This window comes from Papilio machaon, chromosome 1 (assembly GCF_912999745.1).
Source record: "Papilio machaon chromosome 1, ilPapMach1.1, whole genome shotgun sequence".
Lineage (NCBI taxonomy): Eukaryota > Metazoa > Arthropoda > Insecta > Lepidoptera > Papilionidae > Papilio > Papilio machaon.
This window is the reverse complement of record NC_059986.1, coordinates 10,116,921-10,129,885: the sequence shown is the minus strand read 5'-3', so window position 1 is coordinate 10,129,885 and position 12,965 is coordinate 10,116,921. Positions and strand designations below refer to the sequence as shown.

At 37.9% G+C, this 12,965-nt stretch overlaps 2 protein-coding genes across 17 annotated transcripts in view; one reads left to right on the top strand and one right to left on the bottom strand.

Moving 5' to 3' along the window:
* Window positions 1-4,052, top strand: part of LOC106719284 — a 43,814-nt gene extending 39,762 nt beyond the window's left edge. The window contains exons 4-5 of the mRNA XM_045678494.1: window positions 2,850-3,027; window positions 3,232-4,052. Of these exons, the coding sequence (XP_045534450.1) occupies window positions 2,850-3,027; window positions 3,232-3,537 (484 nt within the window). The 3' untranslated portion in view covers window positions 3,538-4,052. The remainder of the gene's footprint in view (window positions 1-2,849; window positions 3,028-3,231) is intronic.
* An 82-nt stretch (window positions 4,053-4,134) lies between these two features.
* LOC106719272 (voltage-dependent L-type calcium channel subunit beta-3) overlaps window positions 4,135-12,965 on the bottom strand; it is a 77,280-nt gene continuing 68,449 nt past the window's right edge. For 10 of the 16 annotated variants that reach the window (XM_045679547.1, XM_014513567.2, XM_014513569.2 and 7 more), the window contains 8 exons: window positions 12,315-12,335; window positions 11,116-11,338; window positions 10,425-10,548; window positions 9,463-9,603; window positions 9,216-9,383; window positions 8,849-8,957; window positions 8,362-8,427; window positions 4,135-6,976 (listed from right to left, as the gene is read on the bottom strand). In XM_045679547.1, the coding sequence (XP_045535503.1) occupies window positions 6,669-6,976; window positions 8,362-8,427; window positions 8,849-8,957; window positions 9,216-9,383; window positions 9,463-9,603; window positions 10,425-10,548; window positions 11,116-11,338; window positions 12,315-12,335 (1,160 nt within the window). In that variant the 3' untranslated portion in view covers window positions 4,135-6,668. Of the gene's footprint in view, window positions 6,977-7,706; window positions 7,799-8,361; window positions 8,428-8,848; window positions 8,958-9,215; window positions 9,384-9,462; window positions 9,604-10,272; window positions 10,391-10,424; window positions 10,549-11,115; window positions 11,339-12,314; window positions 12,336-12,965 lie in introns of all 16 variants that reach the window. The other 6 variants (XM_045679519.1, XM_045679510.1, XM_014513570.2 and 3 more) reach the window with 4 other exon arrangements.

The window sequence follows — 12,965 nt, the reverse complement described above, 5'->3', positions numbered from 1 at the left end:
ACACAAAAGCCATATTTAATGTATTACGTATTAGTATCACTAAACATACGAGTAAAGGTCTCTTTGAAAGGCGATTCAATAGTGTCTTTTAGATGCACAATTACTCGTATGTCTCGCGACATAGTCGCTTACATATCTAGTCTTTTAGATGAGACAAGAAATAAGGTATCCAAACCCATCTTACTTATGAGCTTTTTAATGATTTGGCCACGTACATTTTGAAATATTTATTTGCGTAATAAATTATTTCATCTGGCGTAGATTTTATCAAGTGTTAAAATGACGTCAACGCTCACGTGTTAGGTGCCCCTTTGTCCTAATTTTCACACATTTATTGTGTCCTAATACAATGATGTCATAACAATACTTTGTGAAGCCGCTTGTAGAGCGATTACTGCGATTGTGTTATTATTCTCTTATTCATTTATTATCTTATTATTTATATAATACATTTTATAAAAAAAAAATTAACAAAATATATTATATAAAAAATAGTATACCACCGGCTGCGGAATCCCATTACTCAAACAACCAGTGGTGAGGGCTACAGAGACAGGAACCTCCTCACTATGCGTGCTGTTTCTAAAATAACTGCCTTTTGTATCAGGCCCTTAATCCAACTGTTTAGCGAGAGCTTCTTAAGATGTTGGTCGAAGCTCTTCGCTATCAGTCCATTCACCGATACGACTATCGGAATAATGGTAGTCGATTTCATACGCCACATGGCGGTAATCTCGTGAGCCAAGTCTCGATAGTGTTTATTTTTAAAACACTAAATCTGCACATGGCTGGAACAGAGGTTGCAAACTTTTGGTCCACATTCAACAATCATTAAAAACAAGTTTAACGAATGAAAAACTTCAAATTTATGTTCTTGGTACTTAAACTTTAATGAGGGTCGCTTCTATAATATCACAATTCACAATATATATTTTCGCAATCACTTAAACATATAAAAGTATAAAAATAAACATACGAATTAAATTTAGTTATTAACATTACCTCGCTATTTTGCTATTTTATGTCATTTTTATTTTTTATTACATTTTATTATTAATGTTATGCTGTGTTGAGCACCTCTGAACAATATAACAATAGTACAAGTAACAAAATGAAGGCCGCGACCCCAATGTGCTGTAATATGACTTGCATTTATGATATAACAGCTCGGGGCGTCTTGTGTACATTTGCATTGTCTTATCTTAATAATAACTGCAAATCTGTAGCTGTTTGTTTTGTTTAAAGTGAAAATTAAGTTATTTTGAATGCTGGTCGCTATTACTGACATCTTCTTCTAGATGGACTAGAGTTATAGGCTATCGCCTATTAGAGATTTTCATGCTTCAAGTACGCAATAAGAAGTGATAGACACCGTAAGATAACAATATTTTACACTATGTTTTGTCTATAGCTTTTGGTATGTCTTACATACATAATCTTACTTCTTACTAATATTATAAACTAGCTTTTACCCGCGACTCCGTCCGCGCGGAATAAAAAATAGAAAACGGGTTAAAAATTATCCTATGTCCGTTTCCTGGTTCTAAGCTACCTGCCCACCAATTTTCAGTCAAATCGATTCAGCCGTTCTTGAGTTATAAATAGTGTAACTAACACGACTTTCTTTTATATATATAGATAGATGCGAATGTTTGGATGGATGTTTGAAGGTATCGCCAGAACAGCTCAACGGATCTTGATGAAAGGCATAGATGTAGATCATAGTTTGGAACAACACATATGATACTTATATTTTTTTTTTAATTTCGCGCGAACGAAGTCGCGGGCGACAACTAGTGAGGTAATAATTGAAGCAGTAACAATACTAATATACACTCGTAGTTACCCGTTCGGCCGGGACCACCGGCTAGTCAACTAGTCAGTCTCGAAAAAGAATCACTTGTCCCTTTTCCGTCCCCTTCCGGCCGGCCGGGCTATTCCCGTCGTGTAAACACGCGCTGCGACCACCAATAAAAAATACTAAAGCATTTCGAAGGGTTTTATTGAGCGTGCGTTTCATATTACCCACCCGTTGACAGACGTCACATTGTTTTGAGAGTTACAACTACGTGTAACAGATAAACTGGTATACGGAAAACTTTTCTCAGAGTGTGAAAATCTTACCAACAAAAGTAAATTAAATTATGCTCAAAGAATGTACAACAATTGGACTACAAATTCTAAAATCCAATAAAATTATTTATGTAATTTATGTACAATCTTATGTTGATCCGCGTATTTCCTTTGTAGTTATTATCCACATTGTGTTTATAAGCAGTGTTTTTAAAACACATCTATGTTTAGTCTCAGCACTTCACAAGTCGAGTTAATAAATTGCCTTCACAATGAGATACCTCGTTCTCTGACAGTTTTAGTTCTTCCCATTTGTTCAAATTATAATATCCTGATGATTGAGTTACTTAAGCATAATCTTCAATTTGTTCATCACCTAGTAGAGTGGATTATTTTTTTTAGTCTTCATAAACAATCCACGTTGCATGCCTATAACCGTTTTTGAACATTAGTATATGAACATTGTTGTTCTAATACAGTTGTACCACAATGTGACCTGTATTTGCTATTGGTAACATGAAATCGGTATACACTATTCGGGGAATACCCGTTTACGTAATCATAATGCGGCAGTGCAACGGTGTGCGATCACATATCACCTGTTTACGTCAAGATTGCTCAATACACGCACATTCTGTACTGCAACTACGAAGCGAATGACACCTAATACTTCCTTAATGAATCAATGCTGTGTAGACTTCAATTTGCATAATGATATGAATCTCTTTAGAAACCTCTATATAAATCGTCTTATCTTCTTCGTTGTCCGTCTACAGATTCTCGCTGCAGATGCGTCCAGGTGGTCTGGTAAAAATCTACGACTCGGCGTTGATGTCCTCCTCGCAGTACAAGTGCCTGCTGACTAGCGAGCGCACCACCGCCGACGAGCTGCTGGCTATATTGCTGCACTGCTACGACTCCACGGAGGGCGTCGAAAGGTTCTCACTCTATGAGGTTAGTACCATACTGGGCAGTTACTTGAATTAAACTTCATGACTTCCATAACCAACTTTGTTGTGTTTCGTGTGGGGATCTTAAGTTTGGTGCAAAAAAATCGGTTGTTTTGTAGAGATAGTAATACTTGACATGGTAAAGGTTATTAATTAAGAATGATCCATAATGAATCGTTGTAAAATGTAAAAAATGGTTTCATTTCAGGTATGCCCTTCTCAAGAGTATGAGCGAAAACTACACCCTGACGATTTGCCGTTGCTGGTACAGAGGGCGTGGCCCACGGATAGCGACTGTCACTTCCGAGTGCGACGGAACCCGCGCGCCCCTCCTTTACCTCCGAGGACCATACCTCCACCGGTAGAGACGCCGCAGGAAGACGAGGAACCTTCCAGAGCACTGTCGGCACTATCTCTCGAATCTGACGACGACAATAAGAGATACAGCCCAGTCTACAAGTTCCCCAGCATAAGTTACTGTAGAGAAACGAAAAACGACTACTTGTACATATGACTAGCGATGCGCCTGGTTAGGATCAAGTCTGCTATAGAAGGACGTAAGCCGCGTGCTCGGGTTCTGAAGAAAAGACTCTTGTGAAGTGTAAATAAGGTTCGTTTTGTATAAAGTGTATATAGTGGTAATCATTGGTACCTCGCAGGGTTGTTTAGAGGTGCGAAACCAAAGAGATAATGTAGATGGTGAAATCTATGAGTGTAAGATGGATACTGTAAAGTTAGCAAGGTAGATCAGGTGAGGTGAGAAGCGAATCTATTAATTTACGACAAGACCATACCAGGTGATGAACATAGGATATATTTTTGCACTTAACACAGGATGACAATAAAAATTCAACCTAAACCAGAATCTAAATACACAAGTCCTGTATTATTTATAATTATTTACAGATGATTGTAAATAATAATTCTAAGATTTAATCAGAACCTGAAAAAAAAACTGATAGAATATACAAATATGATCTGACAATGACAGATGCTAATTCGAGACCTGTTTATTTTGAGGTTTTTAATTCAATATTTTTATACCAAACTTACGACTTCTGAGAGTTGTGAGACGCTAAAACTAGCATCGCTCTAATTTAGATAAATTTCTAATGTAACTAGTTCTTGTTGTATGCAGTATTGATTTAACATATATATGACATAGTTAATTCTTATATAAATAATCGTATGACGAAATGTAAATATTAGTACGTAAGTACATATTTTTTAGCTAGTAGACACCAAAGAGGCAAGCGAATGTTTAAAATGATTTGATTTATTTATCTGTTATATATTTGTGATGTTTAATTTATTTAAAAAAAAAGGCAGCTGGCACTTTGTTGCTTGTGTTGACGATGTTCTGTAAAGCAATTAGTTTTTTCTTTGCGAATATCACATATGGATTTGCGTTACATCGCTTACGAAACTTTATTCGCTTGATATGTTAAATGTCATCGAATTATTACATTTAATGAAAACTAATAAAGTGGATACCTTCTCTTGTATCAAATAATTGTTTTATTGTGCTTTACACGGAATCTCCAAAGCTTTCGACCTAGGATAAATAACCCTAAGTATATTTCAAGAAAGTAAAGTAAAAAAAAAACAATCAAATACCGATATAAAGTATTTTATTTACAAATGATTGCAACAATGAAGTACAGACGATGCAATATAATTACAAGAGTATGTATGTCCAAAAAATGGGAAACGGATAATATCTAACGGCTCTAAAATTATCATTTATGTAAAATTTATACATTCGACCCCAGCTCCGGCCGCCGACAGCGGAGGCTCGAGCACGCGGCGGAGGCAAAGCTTGATTTCGAGATTGTTTAAGTATATAAAAGTGAATGAAGAAATTTTTCATGGAATAAATAATCTACTTAATATATCAGATTTTGGTCACAGGTTCCAATAAATTCATATTTAAAATTAATCTATTTTTTTTATACTAGATTTGCCTTTCGGACTTAAAACTTCTCTGGCGACATTTCAAAATTTAAGAAAATTTTAATGATAATTAAAATATTAAATTGCCTCCACCGATGCTTTCAGCTTTTAGTACATAAACTATTACCTTAACTAGAAATCCGATATCGAATGTCAAAACGCGTCCGTTACCCACTCACTTCCACATACACCAATGCAATAAGCCCCACGTGTGTCTGCACAGTATATCTATCTCTCTATTAAAACATAATAAAAATATAAGAACGGAAATAACATACATATGTGACATATAAATAACATATATTAGAGCTTTTCACTTTGTTTTAAAAGAGAGACCATACGAATTCGCACACACTTAGCCTAGAGATCAAATACCTAACTTTAACAGAGCGTAGGTTTTCAAGGATTGCTTGCACTCTGATAAAAATTCGTATTAATTCATACTCAGTTTCCACGACAAGGATAACCGTACTCCATTACAATATGAATATCTTCCCTCGATAAAAAAAGACAGAATATCAAATTTAGTAAAAGTCATTGAATTTTTAGCGAGAAAAATGTTTTGATAGTTCTTGTAAAATTATACATAGTTAAACTTATTAAAATGATTTTTAAAGTCTGAAAAATCAAAGAAATGAAACATAGTAAAATTTTCCCTGTCGTGAAAAGAGTCCAGGTACAAATCTCAAAAATGGTACAAGCGGTCGTCGGCGAGGCCGCGAACGGAAGCGTGGCACAAAGCTCAGCAAAACGAGACGACCCGCGCCTGCGCACACAACTGCCACTGACACTGCCCTGATCACACCCAGCACATCACTTACAATATATATAACATCGGAGAATCAATCTCTAAATGACAAATAATCTAATTAAAGAACACAAACTTGAAACAGATTGAAAATACTAAGACTTAAAGTAAGAAAGATCGATTTTAATGGATAATTAGGGAAACAATAACATTTTAAAATAGTCCACGCCAAAAAACTTAACATTAGACTTGCTAAAACTCACGTAATTCTACCAATTGCAATTATAGACAATAATAATTACACTAACATCGACAAAATATAATAAATAAGTATTAAGGAATTCACAATACGCACAGCGGTTGTGGGAATAGTTCGATAGATGTTTTTACTTCGACAGATAAAACTACCAGCAACTCGCACTCGGTATGATCAGGTCTCGATTGTGTAAATGCAGCTGCGTCTGTTATTAATAAATATATAAATTCATATACAAATTATATTTTCATTATACACAAAAGAGAAAAGCTCATAGTGTTCAAAAAGAGAGCGAAAGTACAACTGTCCTATAGAATCGAATCGAACATACAAAATAACGTCCAGAAAAATATTTCTTGCTTATCTACTCTTAGTGGGCGATAACTGTAAGAATTAACGAGTTACAATCGACTAAAACAACGTTTAGTGCTATTAAAGCTGTGGTAAAATGATTTTTTTTTAAATTAGATCGCTCGCATCGGACTACAACTTCTGATACGAGCAAAATCTAATTTTACAAAGTATCATAAGCCTTAAATTATTTCATATTTAGAGAAAATAGATGTCGATGTGTCGCTCGATAGAAAAAACATTTAAATCCATCGTATGGAAGCCGTACGTTTCGGCGCCATTGTCACAGTAGCAGTTGCGTTCACACAAGCGGTCCGAAAGCGGCGGAGCGGCGGCGCTAGACCGCGTTGAGCGCGCGGCGCGACGGCCCGTACTCCTCCGCCTCGCGCTCGCGGCTCCGCGGCGCGCGCTCCTCCCGCGCGTACTCCCGCCCGTACTCTCGCCCGTACTCCTCGCGCGCGTACGCCTCGCGCGTGTAGTCGTGTCCGTACGCCTCGCGCTCGTACGTCTCCGCCGGCGGGTAGTCGTGCGCGTAGCCCTCGTGGTAGTCGCGCGGGTAGTGCTCGCGCGGGTAGCGCTGGTACTGCTCCCGCGGGTAGTACTCCTCCTCCAGGCGCTCGGGCCGCGCCGCCCGCGACCTGCCTCCTGCAAGTTAAGGCGAGGTGTCCCAAATTTGTTTTCTCACCGTATTGAAATCAATTAAGTTGTCGTCAGTTTTATAAAATGTATTTTTACTGCAAATAGCTGATATGTACATTTTTATTATATCTATGCATCAAAACGGAAGACAACTTGACAGAAAGTAGGGTACAAAACGGAGCAGGGTATGCACGGCAAACATCACACAGGGGGGGGGGTTCGCCGGGGTGGGGCACACGCGTCACTCGGCCACCCGGACTTACTGCACTACGAGTCAGGGGCGACAGTGGGCGTGAGGTCGCCGCTGCGCACTTTACCGGGGCACGGGAGCACGAGCTGCGCGGCGGGCGGCGGGACGGGGGCCGCTGCGGAGAAGGCACAGTACAGCAGCCGGCGGAGAGGCCGACTGCCTCACAACACACGTCAAAGACGAAGATTTGGATGAAAGGGCGATAGAGTCGTTCGTTTCCGGTTAGTGTCACTAAAGCCTGGTCTTCAAATAAATTAGGAAAAATACTGGTGATGCAAATCTTAGTGCCGAATTGTTAGTGACAAGCAAATTCTTAATTCTGACTTTGGGATTGTTTGTATATATTTCTCCCTGTTTACGTTTGCAACCGCAACCCTGAATGCCATATTAGTGAGATGAGTTATCGAGGTGCGGTTAGTACAAGCACACTCTTTGGTTAGCAGTAGCAGCCGTTAGCGGGCGAAGCCTGTAGAAAGTGTGTGCAACCTGAGCGGGCGGCGCCGGTGACTGCTATGTAATGGTATACTGGAATATATGGTCTTCGCGCGGCGGTTAGTGTGCTTGTCCTGAGGCTTGTACTGAAATGAACAGGAGGCGTCAGCGGCAGGGGAGCTACTTGTTAATCTAACATCGATACTGACACTGAACTATAGGGCAAAAGGTGCGTATGAACTCATTTTAAAATTAGCAACGCAGTACGGAGACTCCAGATTCATAACATAAGTACTTTCATTATCATTTCAATGATGGTGATCTTTTTAAGTCGATCTCCGCACTACAAAGCTTAAAAATTGATGATCTATGAATTAAAAGACGCTATACAGAATTAGCTGACTACGGCTATAGATACAAAGTACTGAAGCTGTTTATTCGTAAGTTACGTTCATTATTTAAGAAATTAGAAAGAACAGTAATAATAGAATTTAAATTAATTAATTAACTAGTAACATATAAACGAGAACTAACTGTTGTGAATGAATAAATAAGATTTTACAAGACTGAATAATTTCAATTAAATTTAAAACAGTCGACCTGAAATTTAGAAGAACAAAGCTGGAAATAAAAACACCCTAGAAAATAAATGTCGCTAACATATTTAATACTTAGTACTTATAATTACAGCGGCTACACTTGAAGTTACCTCTTTCTCTCTCGTAGTTATACGAGTCGGACCTCTCCCGGTGTCCTCCGGAATGTGCAGGGGGATCAGAAGAGGGAAACACGGTTACATACAATGCAATGAGATACGCAACAATAATATTGTACACAGATGATGTTACAAATACATAAACATGTTTAAATACAGGCGATAGAATATGGTTGATAATGTTGAAATTAAATATGTTCAAGAATAATAAATAATCAAAAGTAAATTTGATCATAATTCAATTCAATAAAAAGCTATAAAAAGACAACAATTAAAAGTAGAATAGTAACAAAGAATACAACATTTATAACAATAAAAGAATGAAAATTGATGTCAAATAGAATTAAATTGAAAAGGAAGTTATAAAGACGTTTCCAAGAAAAACAAAGTAAAAGACCTAGAGAACTAATAGAACATATACTTTTGGGTGTTAACCATATCCTCGAAGAGATATCGAGTGTAGGTACACATGTAGACTCACCAGGCTGCGCGTGGTGCGGGGCGTGGTGCGGTGCGTGGTGCGGTGCGTGGTGCGCGGCCGCGCGCGGCTGCGGCGCTACCGTCGGCGGGTGCGTCGCTCGCCAGTACGCCTGGAAAATACATACACACCTACTGTTATTGAATAGATTATGTTTAAAGGTTAGATGAGGCATAGACCTAAAACTACGTGGAAAGATATACTACTTAAAGACATCGACGTCTGCCAAGTTTTGGATCAAAATGGCGAGGCTATAGTGAAGAAGAAATTAACAAAGAAAGCTGATCTAGAAGAATACCAGTAAAAAAAAAGAGAGAATAAGAAAAAAAATAAGGGAACATTTCTGTCTCCTAATACTAAAGACCCTGACCTCAAGGTATTCGGCGATGTGCTCGCAGGCGTCCTCGAGCTGATTCTCGTCGAGCACAACGTCGAACATCTCCGTGGGGCATTGCGCTAACTTCTCCGCAGCCACCATCTGCACAGACAGGTTCTTGCTCTGCCCCTTGCCGCGCGACTTGATCAGCCGCTGCAGCACCTACAAATTTAACAATCAACGTAAGAATTCCTCTTTAAGTTGTAAGAATATAAAATGCCCTATACAACTATCTCCTTACCTTCGGACTGGATATCTTGAGATAAACGATGGTAGGTGCGAGCGAAGTCTTGGCGAGCTGGGAGGGGTGGTTGATAGTGTCGCAGTCCAGTACCACCAGCTGCAGCGTGCGCGCCAGCTCGAATATCCTCTCGATCTCCGCCTAACAACGCGTTGTTAACACATTAACAATGTTCCAACGATGTTATTTACGTAATGGACAAGTTAGTGAACAAAAACATTATTCTTTCTCGGGTTCATGCAAATATCGGTTAAATAATCGACTTCAATTAGTTTATTAGTTTGTAACCATCTGTCAAACATATGCTTGGTAAGTTTTTGTTTTATTTACCGTTGATCAGCTACGAATTATTTCAATGCAATTACTAATGGTGCAATTTTTAAGGATCATGCTAGCATTTTCAATTACCGTTCTACAGTCTTACTAATAAAATGTCTTCTATTAATTAAATTATTTTTTACGTTACTTAAATGATAACTATCAACGTTTGTTCATATGCTAATGGATTGCTTCGTCTACATTCGGATACTTCAAACCCAGAGCTTTAAACACTATTAGCGGCACATCAAATTTGCATTAAAACCTTAACATGTTAGTTTTTTAGTGAATTTAAGATTGCAGTCAAACATTTTATTGTTAAATTATAAATAAAATCTTCATCAATGTCTACCATACACGGTTCGACTACAGGGTATGCTCCGGCTACGACCGGGCAGGTCGCAGCTGGGGCTACAAGCTCTAGCGGCTAGCGGCTAGCGGCTAGTGGCTAGTGGCTAGCGGCACACGACAACCATTGCACCAGTTCCGCACCTGCACCTCAGCGAGGCAGTTATTTCGCGAATTGCCGCGCTCCATCGGCTTTTTTGATGGCGTGAGCAGCGAGCGCTTGGCCAACGATATGTCCGCCGTCACCCGCGTGATGATGATCCTGCAACGAGACGTCGCGTTACCTCGGGCATTACCTGCACCTCGGCCAGGCAAGTGGAGCGCGAGTTGGAGCGCTCCATTATCGCCCGCTTCGATGGGTTGTTGAGCAGCGAGCGCTTCGCTAGCGAAATGTCCGCCATCACACGAGTTATTATTATCCTGGAATTGTAATTCGTTATTTATATTCCCCGTTCGTTGCTTGCGATGGACGACGTGATTGTGTGCTGAGATGACCATTTCTTTTTCTAGTAAATTTTGATGGCTGTGTGTGGGCGGCATTTTTATGTATTGTCTCATGAAAGTGTAGTGATCTTGACTGTACATGTTAGAACTGTATTAACAGTTCATATTTATATTACGGCAGGCATTTTCAAAAACGTTCTGCACAGTCTTCATACCTCGATGCCCATGTTATGTTGTGTTAACGTCGCTGAAATCAAGAGTTCTGTAGCTGAAATAAAAAGTGCTGGAAATGAGACGATGATTATAAATGATTTTTTCTCATAAGTATGTTTAGTTTCACATTCTCTTTATTTATTCACGACATTTTATCAAATCTCTTGGTCTCTTTTATTACTAGCACAATAACTCTAATATTGAGTTGCTTGTGCAATATTTTGTTCAATATGATCTGTGTATTACTGTAAAATATGAAGTAAGATCATTTTTAAACGATAAAAATGTAAACAAAACAAAATTAACCATGTTGATCATAGTTAAAATTACCTGCCCTCGAACCGTCTCTTGAGGAAATCGAAGAGGGCCTTCTGCATCATGTCCGTGACTTCGTAGCCTTTGAGAGATGGTCCCACCAGTACTACGGGCCGCATGGACGGCACCACGTCGTATGGGCTTGCGTTCTCCTGCTTCTTGAAGAACGGCTTCCTCTTCTCCTTACCGGAGGGCAGCGCGCCCGCGCCCCGCCCTTTGCCCGAGTCCGAATCCTCACCTGTACGGGTAAAGCTCATCATGGTACGCACACCAAAAAACAGAAGCATCGCAGCGAAATAACAAAAATACGTAAATAATTTCAGCGGCATAACAGAGGCAGTAAATGTGGAGACACTGAGTTATTCAATTGTGTATTTATACACTTTACAAAAAGCAAACATCAAGCGGACATATCCTGATATAGACTGCAGGCTGATATTTAAAATTGATACATTATAGGACATCAAGGCATGCTTCTATTCTCCACCAAACACCGAGAACAATACATTAAAACACGGAGCATTTATTTATTACTTTAGATTTTATTATTTGGAAAATTAATTTTATTAGGACCATTCATTTATGGTAAGAATTAAATGCGCAATCCTTTCACAACATCAACGTTTAAAGCAATAGATATCAAATTAGAACTACGAATATCGCGTTGCTTTTTTTACGAAATGATAGAATTTAAAAGTAAACGTCAGGATCATCATCAGAATATAAAATGGTAAATAATCCAAATATTCATTTTATCAACAATCATTTTAAATTCCATCGTTTTACGTATAATAACAAAATAATACATAGCAAATAAATATCATATAAAAGAAAATAAATCAAGACAAATTTAATTTAATTTTTATTTTAGTAGACATTTATTATTTTTTAGAAATGAAGAAGAAGAAATGAACAAAGGACAATGACGCGAAAGATAGGCGCGCGGTGCCGATAGAAGCGGCATATAGAAATACATTTAAATCAACCTTTAAATTCGAATTTTTACAAAAAAAAATCAGTTTTGTAAAAACCAAATTCGAATGTATTCATATAAGTTGATTTTTTTAAATAAAAATTTGATTTTTAAATAAATTAAAAGAAATTGAAGTTGATTTGTAAAAGTACGAATTTAAAGTAACCTATACTTTTACAATAAAATAAGAGGTGAAAATTGATAATATTTCCTGGTCAATAATGAATGCGGATGATCTTACCTCGGTCGAAGGTTGGCACATCTGAAAATATGTCAAGTGTGAGTGCTCATATAACCAGGAAACTGGCAACTTCCACCGAGAGATGAGCATGAGGTATGGACAAGTGGTACAAAGCAGTTATCTTAAGTCAACATTATTTCACCACTATTAATTCAGTTGATATATTTTCGACAAGTTAACTTCATCACTGATATAAATAAAGTCATTAGAGATTGGAATGGAAAAATAAGTTATTATAATTTATGTTGGACATTTTTCTTTCCTCAGAGAGAGGTGTATCCTTTAAAAACGCCTATGAATAGTAATTTTCTTGAATGAAAAATCTGGTATGTTAAGGCAAAGGGCAGCCTAATAATTATGTAGGTATCTCATAAAAATAAAGAAGTCAATCATGCCTTAACAAAGTTCTGCCCGAATTTATACGACTTAATAAATAAATTAGTGGTTAATTTTGAAAAATACAGAAGTATATTTATTGCTTAAACTAAAAGCCAATCAAGTACAACTATAACCTTATTGTAGCTTAGCATTTCACTGTGTTATCTTAAATGCGCATTTATATTATTTCAGAACAAACAAAACAAACAGACAGACAGATATATACAAACTGCATTGTACAAAGTTACATCAGATGAAATTGTTTTAAGTTTA